Below are 15716 nucleotides of genomic sequence, written 5' to 3'. Positions count from 1 at the left end.
GCCCCAAAATAGCCGCCCACCCCACGGCATCGCCCCAAAATGGCCGCCCACCCCACGGCATTGCCCCATGCATCGCCCCAAAATGGCCGCCCACCCCACGGCATCGCCCCAAAATGGCCGCCCACCCCACAGCATGGCTCCAAAATGGCCGCCCAGCCCACGGCAGGGCGAGAGCTCCCTCCTCAGGAGGGCGGCCATGGGGCATGTGAAGTGATACGCTCCCCCCCGCCACCCGGGGTAGGGAAAACTTCGGCATGGGGGGGGTGGCCATGCCACAGGGGGGCGGGCGTTGGGGTCGCACCAATATGGCCGTCGGACGTGAAAGGGGGCGAGTGGGCCACCGTGACGCCCCCTCCCACCCCCCACCCCGGGAGTTAGCTGGGTCACTCCGTCCCCGCCTGCTGTGGGGTGGCCCTTTAGCCCACAGGTCGGCTGGGGGGGGACTGTGGTCAAGCCAAGGGTGGAGGAGAGTTTGGTTTGCTCCGCTATGGCCACCCAGCCCGGCATGGGGGGAGAGCGACCCCCCGGGGCAGGGATTAATGGGTTGAGAGCACTGGGACCCTGCCTGGGGGGGGAAGCATGGTGTGTTGGGGGGTCGTGCCAAGAGTGGGCAAGAGCTTAGCGTGTTCGGACGTGGCCGACCACCCTTCCGTGGGGGAGAGAGGGCAGGAGCACCGGCGGAAAGCCACCCACTGAGAGCACCGATCCTCAGCGTACCCCAAGGGGAACTCTGGGGTGTGTGAAACAGGCAGCACTGTCGGGTGACGCCCCTCCTCCCTTCAGTACAGCCAGCTCTGGTAACCTCCCCTCTGCCTCTCCCTCTTTCTAGAGCAATGCCAAAGCCCCCCGTGCTTCCGCCATGCTGCCCCGCCAGCCTGGGCTCTGTCGCCGAGCCGGGCTCCCTGGCGGGGCAGTTACACCAGCACGCAACTGAGGGCAGGCTCAGGAAGGCCAAGAAGCTGCTGAAGAGAGGTAAAGCCCCTCAGGGAATCCACCCTGGCCCCGAGAGACCATGGGCCCAGCGTGCAGTGCTCTGTGGGTGATCTTTGTGCCTGCCTCCTTAGGGGTGGACGTGGACGGCCAAAACACAGCTGGACAGACAGGCCTCTTCGTTGCCGCACTGCTGGGACACACCGTGGTCGCCCGGCTCTTCCTCCGGTTCAGAGCAGATCCCAACCAGTGAGTGGCCCTCATGGTGGAGCCAGTGACCTGGGAGAGGAAAGTTCCCACATCCCATTCCCCTCCCCCTGAGCCAACCAGCCCCCTGCTTGGGGCCAGATCGGAGCTGGCACCCTGGAAAGGCTCTGGATCCCATTCTCCCAAGCCAGACTGGGAAAATCTTCCCTTCTTGCCCTGTGGTCTCGGCTGTGCCTCCCATTCTCATCCTAACACCTGTCCTGTGCACTTCCTTCACCAGCCGGTGTTATGATGGCAGCACCCCCGTCCATGCTGCCGCCTTCTCCTGCCAGCGGCCCCTCTTTGCCCAAGTCCTGGAGGCGGGAGGTGACCTGAGACTCCATGATCAGCAGGGCAGGACCCCCCAGGACTGGGCCGAACAAGCTGGGAGTGACCAGAATGCTGAGGTACCTGTGCGATCGAGGTGGGGGGGTCTCCAGTGCTTAATTTGTAATGAAAGAGGTACCTGGGCTCAAGCACTTTTTGTATATTCACAACTAATGCAGGAAGTCCACAGGCGCTGGGGGCTCTGAACCGCCAGGCCCGGAGGTGCCGGGGCTCAGCCCTGGCAAGCCATGGCACAAATTAAGCACTGGGGGCCTCTGTATGGGATAAGGAGCTTAGCCTGAATCGTCTCCCTGTCGTCCCCTCCCCCAGGTGCTGGCATTCATTCAGCAGTGCCGTGCCCGAATGGTGGGGCTGACTCAGCACGGGGAGCAGGGAGCCACGCAGACGCTTTCCAGCAGGGTAGGGGGCTCGCCCCGCAGCCTGCGTTCCTCCTTCTCCTCCCTGTCCTCGCTGCTCTCTGCCTCCTTCTGGTAAGACCCCTCCCCACAGAGCTGGGGTTCTGACCCTGCAGCAGCTCCCAGCATGCATTGCTCCATCTTGATCCTAGCAGCCATCTTGATGTGAGTGGATGGGAGGTAGCGCATGAGGTTACCATCCCCAGCATGCACTGCTCTGATGAGACTATATGTCCAGCATGTCATGCTCTATCTTGACATGAGTGGATAGGGAGCGTCTTGGTTGCTGGGCTAAAGATGGTGTGTCGCATGCGGGGAACTATAGCACAGAGCCACGCCCTGTCCACTCCCATGGAGATGGAGCATTGCATGATGGGACCCGCAATCTCACAGGCCACAGTCCTGTCTGATCATGTCATGGGGATGCATTGCATTCTCGGGGAGCGGGAACCCTATTTTTATTTAGTGGCATGAAACAGCCTCAAGAGTGGATGGATCACTACGAAAACTAATTTCCCCCTGCTGATACCCAGACCTTCTTGTTAACTGTTTGAAATGAGCCACCTTGATTACATGGGCCTCATTAGCACCACAAAAGTGACTTCCACCCCTTCTTGTCAACTGTTGAGACTAGCCCACTTCCACCTTAATTGAATTGGCTCGTTAGTACTGAACCCCCACTTGGTAAGGCAACTCCCATCTTTTCATATGCTGTGCATTTATACCTCCCTACTGTATGTTTCACTCCATGCATCCGATGAAGTGGGTTTTAGCCCACGAAAGCTTATGCCCACATAAATGTGTTAGTCTCTAAGGTGCCACAAGGACTCCTCGTTGTTTTTGCTGATACAGACTAACACGGCTACCACTCTGAAACCAGCCTCAAGAGGGCAGCACAGGGGTGGGGGCTGGTTATAACATGTAGTGTCTGTCTCTGAGACCCCGTGTGACTCCAGGCCCTGCTATTTAGAGATGCTCCCCTCCTCTCTCCGCCACAGTGAAGTGCCAAAATGGGGTGGGGAGGGCAGGGCAGCGGGTTAGTGGGTAAAAGTTTAACTTTCAGCCTGCCCCACAGGTCTCTGGACAGCTCCGGGACAGATTGGAGCGGCAGGGGACCTGTGGTGGGGTTTGGCCAGGTAAGCAGGGGGATGTTTTCAGGTAAACAGGGGTGTCACGGAGTCCCTGGGCGATGCTCTGGAACTGCTCCCCATGAAGCCAGTCAGGACTCTGGGGCAGTCGCCTTTCCGTGAGCAGCCTGTCTGCAGGACACACAGCTCACACAGCTTCCACCTTCCTGGGTCTGACCTCGGAGCATTCAGCATCCTCTGCCCCTCCGTGTGCTTCCCACAGCGAGTCCGCCCAGGCGGGGCTCCTGGGGAAGCCAGAGGGTCCTGCACCCCAACTTCGCAGACAGACGTGACTCTCAGCCAGCCAGTAAAACAGAGGTTTATTAGATGACAGGAACATGGTCTAACACAGAGCTTGCAGGTGCAGAGAACAGGACCCCTCAGCTGGGTCCATTCTGGGGGGCAGTGAGCCAGACAACCACGTCTGCCCTTCACTCCATGTCCCAGCCAGCCCCAAACTGAAACTCCCTCCAGCCCCTCCTCCTCTGGGCTTTGTTCCTTTCCCGGGCCAGGAGGTCACCTGATTCCTTTGTTCTCCAACCCTTTAGCTCTCACCTTGCAGGGGGGAAGGGCCAGGCCATCAGTGGCCAGGAAACAGGGTGTCGGCCATTCTCTGTGTCCAGACTCCTGCACACACATGCCCTCTAGGGCTCTGCAGTGATCATACACCCTTACCCCACCCCCTAGAGACTTAAGAACTGCCTAGGGGAAACTGAGGCACCCCCACACTATTCAGAGGAAACATTAAGAACAGTCCCACTTCATCACATCGGGTCTTTGTTTGGATCGGTGGAGGGGGCATTCCCTGGTAGCAGGGGTCCCTGAAGGGACCGGGGGATGCAGCGTTCCCAGGTAGGTGGGGTCTTTGAATGGCTGGTGTGGGGGCAGTGTGATGCTCAAAGGTTTAGGGCGTGGTTGGTATGGCTGGATGGGGGGTATCCCGATCTCCATGGGGAGTACTCCCATCTGATCACCCTTGTGTACCCCCCACACAGCTGTGCCCCAGTGGCCCCCTGCGCCCCAGTTTCGCCTCTGTCACCCCCATTGCAGACCTGGACGAGCTGCTGCGGGCCCAGGCCGAGCCAGACCGGAGCTATGAGAATGGGCCCTACACCCTCATGAGCAAGTAAGAGTGGGGGAATGGGGTGTGTGGGAGGGTGATCCCTGATGCTGACCCCACCTTTCTACCACCAGCTGCCTGTGGAAGGGACAGTTTGTCACTGTGCGAGGGCTGAAACCAGAGCCCCCCGGCAGCAGGCCCCACGGCCCCATGGACTTGCTGGTGGCAGAGCAACAGCACTGCAGGTAGCACCCCCCCTCCGAATCCCTCTGCCCTGGGGGGCCCCACCCCCCGAATCCCTCTGCCCCGGGCTGTCACGGAGTCCCTGGGCGATGCTCTGGAACTGCTCCCCACGAAGCCAGTCAGGACTCTGGGGCTGTCTCCTCTCTGGGAGCAGCCTGTCTGCAGGACACACAGCTCACACAGCTTCCACCTTCCTGGGTCTGACCTCGGAGCCTTCAGCCTACTCTGCCCCTCCGGGCACTTCCTGCAGGGAGTCCGCTCAGGCGGGGTCCTGGGGAAGCCAGGGGGTCCTGCCCCCCAACTTCGCAGTCAGACGTGACTCTCAGCCAGCCAGTAAAACAGAAGGTTTATTAGACGACAGGAACATGGTCGAACACAGAGCTTGTAGGTGCAGAGAACAGGACCCCTCAGCCGGGTCCATTTTGGGGAGGGGGGGGCAGTGAGCCAGACAACCCCGTCTGCACTTCACTCCTTGTCCCCAGCCAGCCCCAAACTGAAACTCCCCCCAGCCCTTCCTCCCCTGGGCTTTGTCCCTGTCCCGGGCCAGGAGGTCACCGGATTCCTTTGTTCTCCAACCCTTTAGCTCTCACCTTGCAGGGGGGAAGGGCCCAGGCCATCAGTGGCCAGGAAACAGGGTGTTGGCCATCGTCTGTGTCCAGACCCCTGCACACACCTGCCCTCTAGGGCTCTGCAACGATCATACATCTGTATCCCACCCCCTAGAGACTTAGGAAATGCCTAGGGGAAACTGAGGCACCCCCACACTATTCAGAGGAAACATTAAGAACAGTCCCGCTTCATCACATGGGCATCCCGGTCCTGGGGGGCCCTTCCCCTCCGAATCCCTCTGCCCTGTGGACCCCCCTCCCCCCATTAGCCATCGCTGCCCCTGTCCCCATGGGGAGCCCCTCCTGTTAGCGGGAGCGGCTGTATGGCTGGTACAACCCCCCTTTTCCCCGTGGGGGGCCCTGCACTGGGCTACACCCCAATAAGCTGCCCTCTCCCTTGTAGCCGTCTGCACCACCCCCAGCTGCTGCTGCTCCTGGCTGTGAGCCCTTCCCTGGACTTGCGCGAGGTGCGTCTGGTGTTCGAGAGGGTGGAGATGGGCTCCCTCTACTGGGCCCTGCACCAAGAGGTGAGTGGGCCTGGGGCCAGGGTGAGGGGCTCTGTCTACTGGGCCCTGAGCCAGGAGGGGAGCTGGCCTGGGGCCAGGGTGAGATGCTGTCTGCATTAGGAGGGGAGCCAGCCTGGTGCCAGTGTGACGGGCTGTTTGTGCAAGGAGGTGGGATGGGAACATGGGGGGGCAAGGGGCTCCCCACTCATGCTGTGTCTCCTGCTGCAGGCACCCTGCCCCCCTGCACCCCCCTCCTGCCTGGCTGCCTTGCGCCTGCTGCTGCAGCTGTGTGAGGCGCTGTTGTTCCTGCACGGGCAGGGGTATGTGCATCGTGCTCTCACCTCTCACGCAGTCCAGCTGGTGCGCCCCGGCCTGGCCAAACTCGGCAGCCTGGAGTACATGCAGCCACGGTGAGTCCTGTCAGGATGAGGCCTGGGGGACCCTCGGAGAACCCCGCCCTGATGCCTCTCTCCCTTGGTTTCCAGGGCTGAAACTGGGCCTCGGGACCCCGCACCACCCCCCGAGCTCTATAACTGGCTGCCCCCAGAGGTGATCCGTGACCGCCCAGCCTCCACGACCTCCGACCTATACAGCTTCTGTGCCGTCACCCAGGAGATCTTCACAGGTCAGCGCCTGGCGAGGCGGAGTGGGGCTGGACCCTCGCCATCAGTCTAACCCAGCCGCTCTGTGTTCCAGGCACCGGCCCCTGGGAGGTGATGGGCAGGGGAGTGGGGCCGCCCCCCCGGCACAGAGCTAACCCAGCTGCTCTATGTTCCAGGTGCCGTGCCCTGGTACGGGGCGGAGGGTGCAGCTGTGCGGCAGTGGGTGCAGGCAGGGCGGGCTCTGGCCCCTGATGCCTGTGTGCCCCCACCCTGCTATGAGGTGGTGAGGGCTGGACTGGCCTTCCGGGAGCGGGAACGCCGTGGCTCGCTGCCTGACATTCGCTACGTCCTGCGCAAGGCCCTGCAGGTAACAGGGCCCTTGGGGGATCCCCCACCCTGCTCCGCCCGCCAGGATCTAACAGACCTGTCCATCCCCTTCCCAGAAGGCCACGGGGCAGCCAGGCGGCCCACTGTCCCTGTCTCCCAGGAGGCTGTGCGCATGGGCAGGAGAGGCTTGGACCCCCCTGGAGTGCCTCCCTGCAGCCCCTGCAGGTGAGAGCCATGGGGTGCGGGTGGGGTGGACAGGGTGTACTGACTCCAGGCCCTCACCCCCACCCTTCTGCTCCCCAGAACCGCTCTACTATGAGGTAGGGGATGGCAGCCCAGAGCGGGCAGCAGCCGATGGCAACGCAGACCGATGTGCTGAGGTAAGGGGGTGGGGTAGGAACCCGGGACAGCACCAGGTGCCGTTGGGGATCACAAGGGGCTGGGGCAGGGATCAGGAGGTCAGGATGAATGGGGTGTGGGCAGGGTCCAGGGATGGGGGTGAGAATGGCTGGGTGGAAATCACAGGGTGGGCTCCAGCGCCCAGCTACCAGGGGTTGGTAAGTGCAGGGCGAAAGGGATGGGCACAAGCACCGGGGCAGAGTGGGGGAATGAGGGAGTAAAGTCCAAGGAACAAGGTAAAGAGGTGGGGGATGGGGCGGGATTCACTTCAGCACCTCAGCCCCTTTCTCAGCAATGCCCCCTGCTTCCCCCCCAGCCGGGCAGGGGCAGCCCAGTGCCCGGGCTGCAGGGCAAGGGGCAGCCCAGCCCCCAGGTGAGCCAGGCCAGAGAAGCCTCAGACAGCAGCTTGGAGGTGGACAGCAGCAGCCAGGAGGAGTCAAGGGGCTGGGAGAGTGGCAGCCCAGGCTCCTGCACCGCAGTACGTGGGTCTGTGCCCCCTGCCCTGCTCACCCCACCTCTCCTGGTATCTAACCCGTCTGTGTGTGCGTCTCCCCGGCCTGCACCCCGGCATCTCACCCCGTCTGTGTGTGCGTCTCCCTGGCCTGCACCCCGGCATCTCACCCCGTCTGTATGTGCGTCTCCTCGGTCTGCATCACCCCGGCATCTAACCCCGTCTGTGTGTGCGTCTCCTCGGTCTGCATCACCCCGGCATCTAACCCCATCTCGGTCTGCGTCTGCATCTTCTGCTCCTGGGGGAATACGCAGAAATGGGCAGCAGGGCTGCTAGCCACCACTAGGGGCTGCTGGACCTGACAGAGCTCTGCTCGCACCTAGAAGACACTGCTGGGGGGACGGGGAGGGAGATAAAGGGGTCCTGGCAGCTGCAGTTCCCAGCATGCCATGGGAGAAGAGGACGGCGCGCAGGAAACTCTGTGCAAGCCTGGGACGAAGCATCAGGCTGTTTCTCCCTCTGGATCCCTGGGCTCTGGGGGTTGATGTCTGGGCAAGGGGGGGCCCTGTGGCTGGACACTGGTGGGGAGGGATGTGGGTGTCTGGGCTGGGGGGCCCCGGCGGCTGAGCTCTGGTGGGAAGGGGGTGCAGGTATCTGGGCAAGGGGGGCCCTGTGCCTGGGCTCTGGGGGGGAAAGGAGGCCTGTTCTATCGAGAGACGAGTGACTCACTTCATCACCATTATCATCACCTGGTGCTGAAGTCCTTGCATGATGGAGGAGGGCACCTTGGGGCAGACCGGACACTTGGGAGGGTAAATAGAAGGTTCTTTTGGCCCAGATTAGCGAGGGTTATAGAGGAACAGTGGTAAGAACGGTGCCAGCTGTTGAGCTTGGAAGACGTTACCCAAACCACGTGCCCAGTTAGTTAACTCCAAAGCAAGGGACCTCTGGATCTCGTGTGTTCCTCGACCCTGACAACGAAGGGAACACTAGCGTATCAGTGGTAACAGATCATTTCACTCAGTAAGCACAAGCAGTCCCGTGACAGATCAGCACGCTCCCACTGTAGCCAAGATAGTATTGGACAAACACTTTGTGCACTGCTGTTGGCCTTCCAGAGTTCACTCTGATCTGGGGTGTGACTTTGCAACTAAACTTATCAAGGAATTACTACAACTAATTGGGGCAAAGAAATCCCGGCCCTCACCGTATCACCACAAGGGGCCCCCCAGCCAGAACATTTCACTAGGGCGCTTTTGAACATGCTCGGGCTTCTCAGCCCGATAGAAAAGCAGAAATGGAGTCAACACGTTTCACAACTAGACACGCTTATAAGTGGGCCAGGAAGGATGCTCCTGGATTCTCCCCTCATTGTCTGACGTTTGGGAGGGAAGCGAGACTACCTGTGGACATGTGTTTGGGAGTGACTCCGGATGGAGGGGGTCCTGACGCCTTCATTGTGTAAAGAAATTAAAGCAAGAACAGGAGGAACGCCTATTGATTGGCTATGGATGCAGCAGTGAAGACTGCAACTCAGAATAAGACCTGATGTGACTGGTGCATAAGAGAGTGAGAACTACTCCCAAGTGACTGGGTTTTGATAAGGAACTCAGGAGTGAAATGGAAGAACAAGCCAGGAGACAGCTGGAAATCAGAACTCTATCAGGTTGTTCTGAAACTACCTGGGATTCCCATACATGCGCTCCAGAGAGAAGAAGGAAGGAGAGATTTCAGAACCCATGACAGTAGTAGTCACACTTGTTGACTATTGGGCAGTTGGTACGTTTCCTTGGAAGAGAGCCCGGGAGAGAGATGGCCACTAACTCTGCTAGTAGCAATCCGGCGGTTCCACAGAACGAGGATGGTCTGGCTGTGACGGAACAGAGACACGAAGGGGAGAGTGTCTCTGGTGACGAATCTGATGACTGGGGTTTAACGACTTTTATCAACTACCCAGAGCCTAGAATCAGGCTACCCTGTGAGACCCCACTACAGCCCCCAATGGCAGATATGGCTGCAGAGCGGGAAGTGATGCCCAAGGAAGGGGAGTGTCACAGGGTCCCCGGGCGATGCTCTGGAACTGCTCCCTACAAAGCCAGTCAGGACTCTGGGGGAGCCTCCTCTTGGGGAGCAGCCTGTCTGCAGGACACAGAGCTCACCCAGCTTCCACCTTCCTGGGTCTGACCGCGGAGCCTTCAGCCTCCTCTGCCCCTCCGGGCGCTTCCCACAGCGAGTCTGCTCAGGCGGGGTCCTGGGGAAGCCAGAGGGTCCTGCCCCCCAACTCCGCAGTCAGACCTGACACTCAGCCAGCCAGTAAAACAGAAGGTTTATTAGATGACAGGAACATGGTCTAACACAGAGCTTGTAGGTGCAGAGAACAGGACCCCTCAGCTGGGGTCCATCTTGGAGCCAGGGAGGCCAGACCCTGGCTCTGGGCCTCCCTTGCTTTCCCCAGCCAGCTCCAAACTGAAACTCTCCAGCCTGGCCCCTGGCCTGCCTCCCTCACCAGGAAGTCACCTGATCTTTGTTCTCCAACACCTTCCCTTGGCACCTTTGCAGAGGAGGGGCCTAGGCCATCAGTGGCCAGGAGACAGGGTGTCGGTCAGTCTCTGTGCAGACACCCTCACACTGGCCCTCTAGGGCTCTGCCACAATCACACCCCCTGATCTCACCACCTGGATCCTTAAGAAAGGCCTAGGGGGAAACTGAGGTACCCACACAGTATTCAGAGAAAATTAAGAATAGTCCCACTTCATCACAGGAAGGTACAAGCCAGTTGTAAGGCTTACCCATGACCTGCCTGGTACCTCAGCCAATAGACCTACCACTGTGGTGCATAAAGCCATGGGCATTGGGGAAAACAAGCATAAAGAGGCTTGCTGTGTGTGTTAGTTACAAATGGTTGTAATGAAGTTGTGAGCTGGGGTGCTCTTACAACAGGAGAAACGATATGTTAACACTGAGGGGATAGCTAACTGGTAACATTAAGGGGTAGGTAAAATGTATTAACTGAGTTTGTCGGGACGTCAGATTTTACACCCATATCCCCAGCATCTAACGCCGGCTGTGTTACCCATAGGAGCCGGCCCGGTCCCCAGCCCTGCCCTGTGTGAGCAGCCTCCAGGCCTCGGCCTGCCTGCTGGATCAAGCCCAAGCCTCGCTGGAAACCCTGGAGCACCGCTTTGCCTCTGGCATCCAGGCCCTGCAGGACTTGGTCAGCCTCCAGGGGGCGCTCCCGGCCCGGCCCTGCTGCGGCAGGCGTGGGGCTGGCCAAGCAGGGGCCCCGCAGACATGCTGCAGCCTGGGGGCCCTGCAAGGGTCTGGCCGGCCACCCATGGCCCCAGCAGGTGAGTCACACTTCTCCCAGCCTCCCCCCCCAGAGCACAGCAGGTGGGTCTCCCCTGGCTGGGCTCCACCGAGCTTTGTGGATGGGGGGGTAGCAGGCAGCCCCCCTCCCGGAGCCCCAGCCATGCTGCTCTCACTGCCAACTTTGGGATCCCGGGGTGCCTGGCTGACAGCACTAAGGAGCAGCATGGTGCCTGCCCAGCAGTGCTGGCCCCCCACCCCTAGGCTATTAACCCTCCCCCTGCCAGGCCTGCCCAGCACCCGCCCTCCCGCCATTCAGGGCCCCTCCTCCCCCACTGACTCCTGCAGCCCCCCCAGACCAGGGCAGAGTCCCACACTGACCGGGTCCCTCCTCCTCAGGTGAGCACAGCGGGGCCAGTGCGGGGCCCGAGGGTCGTCCCCTGCAGACCCTCATCGATTTCTCTGCCTGGGTGCGAATGCAGGAGCAGCAGCAGGTAACGGAGAGAGGAGAGGCCCCCCACCCACCCACCAGGGCTGCCCCCCAGATCTGCCACCATCACAGACTCCCCCCCCTTGTCTGTCTGCAGGGCCTGGGATGCTCCAACCCAGCCCGTGAACCCACCCTGGACAGCCCCTTTGGCACCCTGCAGTCGTGAGTGGCCAGGGAGCCCTGCATTGGGTGGGAAGCAGAGGCCAGCACTCCCCTCAGCATTTTACCCAGCAGCCTCTGCTGCAGTCCCCCAAGGAGAACCACCTTAGAGCACATGTTATGGGGAGCAGCACCCTATTGGGTGCACATGCTTGACCCTGGCTCAGGTCCACATTTTACCCAGCAGCCCCAGCTGCAGGCTGAGGCGTGGGGGTAGCAGGGAGGTGAGGGGTGCTGGGGCTGGAGAGTGGGTGTAATGTGGGGGGAGGCGGGTGGCTTCACAGAGCCGGCCACTACTCGCTGCAGCAGCTGTGGGGAACACCCTGTGTGGGGGGCTGGACCACCCCTACCTCCCTGCTAACCCACCCCTACTCCCCAGGCTGGACCTGCTGCAGGAGATCATCGACGAGCTGAAGGGCACGGGAGATGCCAGGGCCAGGCGGCTGATGGGCAGGGAGCAGAGCAGATAGGGACGCTGCCCCTCTCACCCAGCAAGGGGGCCTTCCCCCTGCCCTGCCACCCTCCACTAACCCCAGCTCCCCCCTCTAGGGCAGCACGGCAGAAGAGGACAGCTTGGCCCCATGCAGCAGCCGAGAGTGGCACCGTGCCCCTGTGCCAGGACAGCTGGGGTGCAGGAGGAAGGGGGGCTTGGGCCTCCCTCTAAGAGACAGATGGCCAAGATCTGCCACCCCCTCGTTCACTAATAAATAGCCCCCGGCTCTGGCCAGGCTGTGTCAATGAGAGGGCACCCCCCCCCCCCCCAAGGACTCCCAGCCAGAGACACATCCCCACCCTCCCATCCCCCACACAGCTGGATGCTGGGGGCCAGCCCCAGCCCAGGGCTCCTGCTTCTTCCGTTTATTGTAAAACCAAGGAGGATGCAGTGACATTGCAGCTGGGGGGGGGCCCCCCAGTCAGTAACAGGAGAGCTGCAGAGAGGGTCTCCTACCCCCCACCCCAGCCCCCCAAGACAGGTGCCAATCATCCCCACCACATCCTCATCCCCACTGATGGGAACCCTCGGGCCGACTCCTCCCTTTCCCAGGCCCTGGGGCTGACGGGAGACTCAGGCCGGCCCCTGCTTTCGTAGCTCAGTGCCAGACACCTCCCACCCCTGCACAGTACAAGTTACACTATTGACAGAGCCCCCCTGCCAGCACCTGCTCCCCAGCCCCCCGGCTTGCAGTCTGGGCTGGCCCCGTGGCATGGCTGGCTCAGCTGGGGGGCTGACTTTGCACAGGCCCGGCGCCCGCCCCACCAGCTGCAGCAGGCGCTGGGTGAGATAGAGGCTGGCAGGGCGGCGCGACAGCAGCTGCAGGAGTGGGTCTGGGCACAGCGAGACCGACAGCACCTGCAGAGGGGGGCAGGGAAGGAGAGAGGGGCTGTCAGGGGCTGGAGCTGGGTGGTTCTGCCACACCCCCAGGCACTCACCTCCCCACCTGTGCCCCCATCACAGCCACACCCCAAGGCGGGACCCCTCCCCCCCAGGGCAGGCTGCCCCCCGGCTGACCTTGCCGCTGCGGCACACCCCCACGAGGCCGTGCCGGGGGGGGTCGGGCACCGTGGCGAAGACGATGTCCCAGGCCAGCTGGACACGGTGCAGGGGCTGGGCGGTCTCCACGTCGGCCAGGAAGAGGAGGGCGTGCTTGGTGAGCACCAGTGCCAGGCCCAGCCGCGGGGCAAACTGCGGGGAGGGGAGGGGAGGAGAGGAGAGGAGAGGAGCCTGGGGTCACGCACGCGCAGAGAGCCCCACACTGCTGGCAGGCGCCCCCAGCAACTCCCCTCCCCCCAGAGAGCCTCCCTTCCCTCCCAGGGACCCACCCCACACCCTGCTCACCTGCACGGCACTGGGGAAGTCCCCAGGCTGGGCACCCTTGAAGGCCAGGCTGGCACGGGCACTGAGCAGGGCAGCGTTGCCTGGCTGGTGGGGGCCCAGCTCCACCACGTGGAACTGAGAGAGAGGGGGAGGGGGGGGTCAGACGGATGCAGCCCTTCCCCAGACCCCGTCTGCCACCTGCCTGCCCCCCACCCCGGCACTGCCCTCTGCCACCTCCGCTCCCGCCCACCCCAGGCACCACCCACACCCTCCGGGAGCCAGCCCCCCTCCACTCCCGCCCCGGCCTGTCACGCACCTGCCCGTTGCGCTCCGTGCCGTGCCGGACGGCAGCCAGCAGGGCGGAGGAGGGGTGGGGGTTCCTGGAGAAGCTGTGCCGGGGCAGCCCCACCGCCTGGGCCTCGATGACCTGGGAGAGCCGCCCCCCCCGCCAGTGCAGCTGGGTCAGCCCCACCACCTGGCCCTTCTGGGGAGAGACGCGGGGTCAGCCGGGCAGAGGGGCCGCAGGGATCCTGGGGGCGGTGGTGAGGGGAGGCCCTTACCTGGTCCAGGCCCAGTGTGGACAGCGCCAGCCAGAGCCTGCTGGCGTCCCGCTGGTATCCCACCACCTCCGTGCGCCACAGCCGCTCATGGCGCCGGAACTGGCGCCGCGGCTTCGGGCCTGCTGGCCAGGGGGGTAGAGGCTCAAGTTAGGAGCTGAGAGAGCCCTCCCCCCGCCTGACCCCCCCCACGCTGACCAACCCCCCCCCCCCGCGCCGACCGAGCCCCCCCCTTCCCACGGCACCCCCCCCGCGCCGACCGAGCCCCCCCCCTTCCCACGGCACCCCCGTACCAACCAGCCCCCCCCAACCATGCCCCCAGGCTAGCCCCCCCATTGACCAGCCCACCCTCCTCCCAGGGCGCCTGGCAGCTCCCCGGCGGGGGGCGGCCGGCAGCATACTCACGGCTGAGGGCCCAGTGGAACACCTCCTCCTCCGTCACCAGCGCCAGCGTCTCGGGCTCCAGCCACGCCCAGAACTCCAGGGGGTGGGCAAACGTCCACTGCCAGCGCAGGCAGCACTGTGCCACGTCGAACACCTGTGCCACACGGCCCGCTGGGGGCCCAGGCGGGTCAGAGCCCCGGGGCCCAGCCCCACCGGGGGCCCAGGCGGGGCAGAGCCCCGGGGCCCAGGCGGGGCAATTGAGCCATGGGGGAGGTGAGGTGAGGACCCCCATTGTTGTGCAGTGAGGGCATGGGGCTGAGGGTCAGGCCAGGACCTCCATGGGGAGCGGATGCCATTACCAGTCAGCCCGGAACACCCCTCCCTCCCTCTTCCCTGGCCAGGGGGTCTGGCCCCACTGCCCCCTTGAGACCTCCTGTACCTCGTAGGGCCAGCAGGGGCTGGCTGGGGTGGGCCAGTGCGCCCTGGGCCTGGTGCAGGGGCCAGCTGTGGGTGGCTGGGCCGTGGGGCTCACGCAGGTCAAGCAGGGTGACCCGGGCCCCGGCAGGGTCTTGCGGGGGGCTATGCCGGACGCAGAGACGCCAGGGTGCGGAGAGAGTGACGCGAGGGTAGGTGATCTGCTCCGGGGGGATGCCGTGGTGCTGCAGCTGGGGGGAAGAGAGGGGTTAGAGGGGCACCAGCACCTAGGGTCACCCCCAGAGAGGTCACCCACCCACAGTCCAGAGCCTTTCTGCCCCAGACACAGCTAAGCATCCTCAGGAGTCCCCCAGCCCCGGGGTCACCCCTTCTCCAGACACTCTTCCCTCAGGGATCACCACTTCCTTCCCCAGCACAGGTCACCCCCCAAAGCCCTCCCCCTTACCTGGGTCAGCACCTCCACCCGCACAGGGGGCTCGCCCATGGCTGAGGGGGCAGGTCAGCCCAGGGCCAGGGAGAGGAGGGACCCCTGTGGCTGGGGCAGCAGTGCAGAGAGCTCACCCAGCCCAGCAGAGCAAGATACTCTGCACCCCAGGGAAACCCCCTCCCCTGCTTCCTAGCTCCCTGCTGGGCCTCCACAGGGGTCTGATATAGCCCCTCCCCCGGCACTGCCCAGCCACACCCTGCTGCAATCAGCGCTAACGAGCGGGTGGAGCCCACCCTCTGACAACATCACAGAGAGCCGCTTGGGACCCAGGAGTCCCGGCTCCCAGCCAGGCCTGCGCTAACCCACCAGGCCCCACTCCCCTCCCAGAGCTGGGAGAGCAACCAGGAGTCCCGGCTCCCAGCCCCCCTGCTCTAGCCCACCAGGCCCCGGCCCAGGAAAGAACCCAGGAGTCCTGGGTCACAGACTATGACTCCCCTCCCCCTGCACTGGAGTTCCCAGCCCTTCCCCCCACTTCTGTCCGGGACTCACAGGGAGAGACACACGGTGTATGGGGGGCCCCCACTGTCCTACGTTCTACCTGCTTCTGCAGGGTCCCAGCCTCCGGGGTCTGCGTTGGGGAGCAGGGCCAGCGGGTGTGAGAGCACCGGGGATCGGGGCCTGAATCTGAGCCAGCAGCCCGGCCCAGGCCCTGGTGTGAACTGACCCTTCAGCCCAAGGGCCTTAACTCCGCCACAGGGCATTGGATCCCACTGCTCACGTCACTGGGGATGGAGCGAGATCGGGGGCCTGTTTGGCCGGGCGCAGCGCAGACCCGCGGGGAGCGAGATCGGGGGGCCCGTCGGGCCGGGCGCGGCGCAGACCCGCGGGGAGCGAGATCGG

At 63.3% G+C, this 15716-nt stretch overlaps 2 protein-coding genes across 2 annotated transcripts; one reads left to right on the top strand and one right to left on the bottom strand.

The window, feature by feature from the left end:
• Window positions 1–971: 971 nt before the first annotated feature.
• On the top strand, window positions 972–11290 carry LOC141988390 (inactive serine/threonine-protein kinase TEX14-like). The gene is made up of 16 exons (XM_074954161.1): window positions 972–1179; window positions 1418–1583; window positions 1834–1994; window positions 2995–3055; window positions 4042–4172; window positions 4241–4351; window positions 5361–5484; window positions 5692–5873; window positions 5949–6088; window positions 6242–6432; window positions 6509–6617; window positions 6696–6772; window positions 7108–7269; window positions 10322–10589; window positions 10948–11042; window positions 11136–11290. The coding sequence occupies exons 1-16, from the start codon at window positions 1013–1015 to the stop codon at window positions 11202–11204; spliced, it is 2214 nt and encodes a 737-aa protein (XP_074810262.1). The 5' UTR covers window positions 972–1012; the 3' UTR covers window positions 11205–11290.
• Window positions 11291–12263: 973 nt separating this feature from the next.
• LOC141988389 (clathrin heavy chain 2-like) lies at window positions 12264–14246 on the bottom strand. The gene is made up of 6 exons (XM_074954160.1): window positions 13976–14246; window positions 13574–13692; window positions 13330–13497; window positions 13035–13148; window positions 12708–12881; window positions 12264–12548 (listed from the first exon to the last, which is right to left on the bottom strand). Exons 1-6 carry the CDS (start codon window positions 14244–14246, stop codon window positions 12264–12266), a joined length of 1131 nt encoding a protein of 376 aa, XP_074810261.1.
• Window positions 14247–15716: the final 1470 nt, after the last annotated feature.

Source organism: Natator depressus, chromosome 6 (assembly GCF_965152275.1).
Source record: "Natator depressus isolate rNatDep1 chromosome 6, rNatDep2.hap1, whole genome shotgun sequence".
Taxonomy (NCBI): Eukaryota; Metazoa; Chordata; order Testudines; family Cheloniidae; genus Natator; species Natator depressus.
Note: the sequence above shows the minus strand (reverse complement) of the source record. Positions and strands in the feature narration are given on the sequence as shown.

Excerpts from the sequence above, each read along its gene's own strand:
- LOC141988390 (XM_074954161.1), top strand. The coding sequence starts at position 1,013 with ATGGGCCCAGCGTGCAGTGCTCTGTGGGTGATCTTTGTGCCTGCCTCC. Across the intron at positions 1,584-1,833 it reads GGAGTGACCAGAATGCTGAG|GTGCTGGCATTCATTCAGCA; the intron begins GTACCTGTGCGA and ends CCCCTCCCCCAG. Across the intron at positions 6,773-7,107 it reads ACGCAGACCGATGTGCTGAG|CCGGGCAGGGGCAGCCCAGT; the intron begins GTAAGGGGGTGG and ends CTTCCCCCCCAG.
- LOC141988389 (XM_074954160.1), bottom strand. The coding sequence starts at position 14,246 with ATGGGGGTCCTCACCTCACCTCCCCCATGGCTCAATTGCCCCGCCTGG. Across the intron at positions 13,149-13,329 it reads GCACGGAGCGCAACGGGCAG|TTCCACGTGGTGGAGCTGGG; the intron begins GTGCGTGACAGG and ends CCTCTCTCTCAG. Across the intron at positions 12,882-13,034 it reads ACTTCCCCAGTGCCGTGCAG|TTTGCCCCGCGGCTGGGCCT; the intron begins GTGAGCAGGGTG and ends CCCTCCCCGCAG.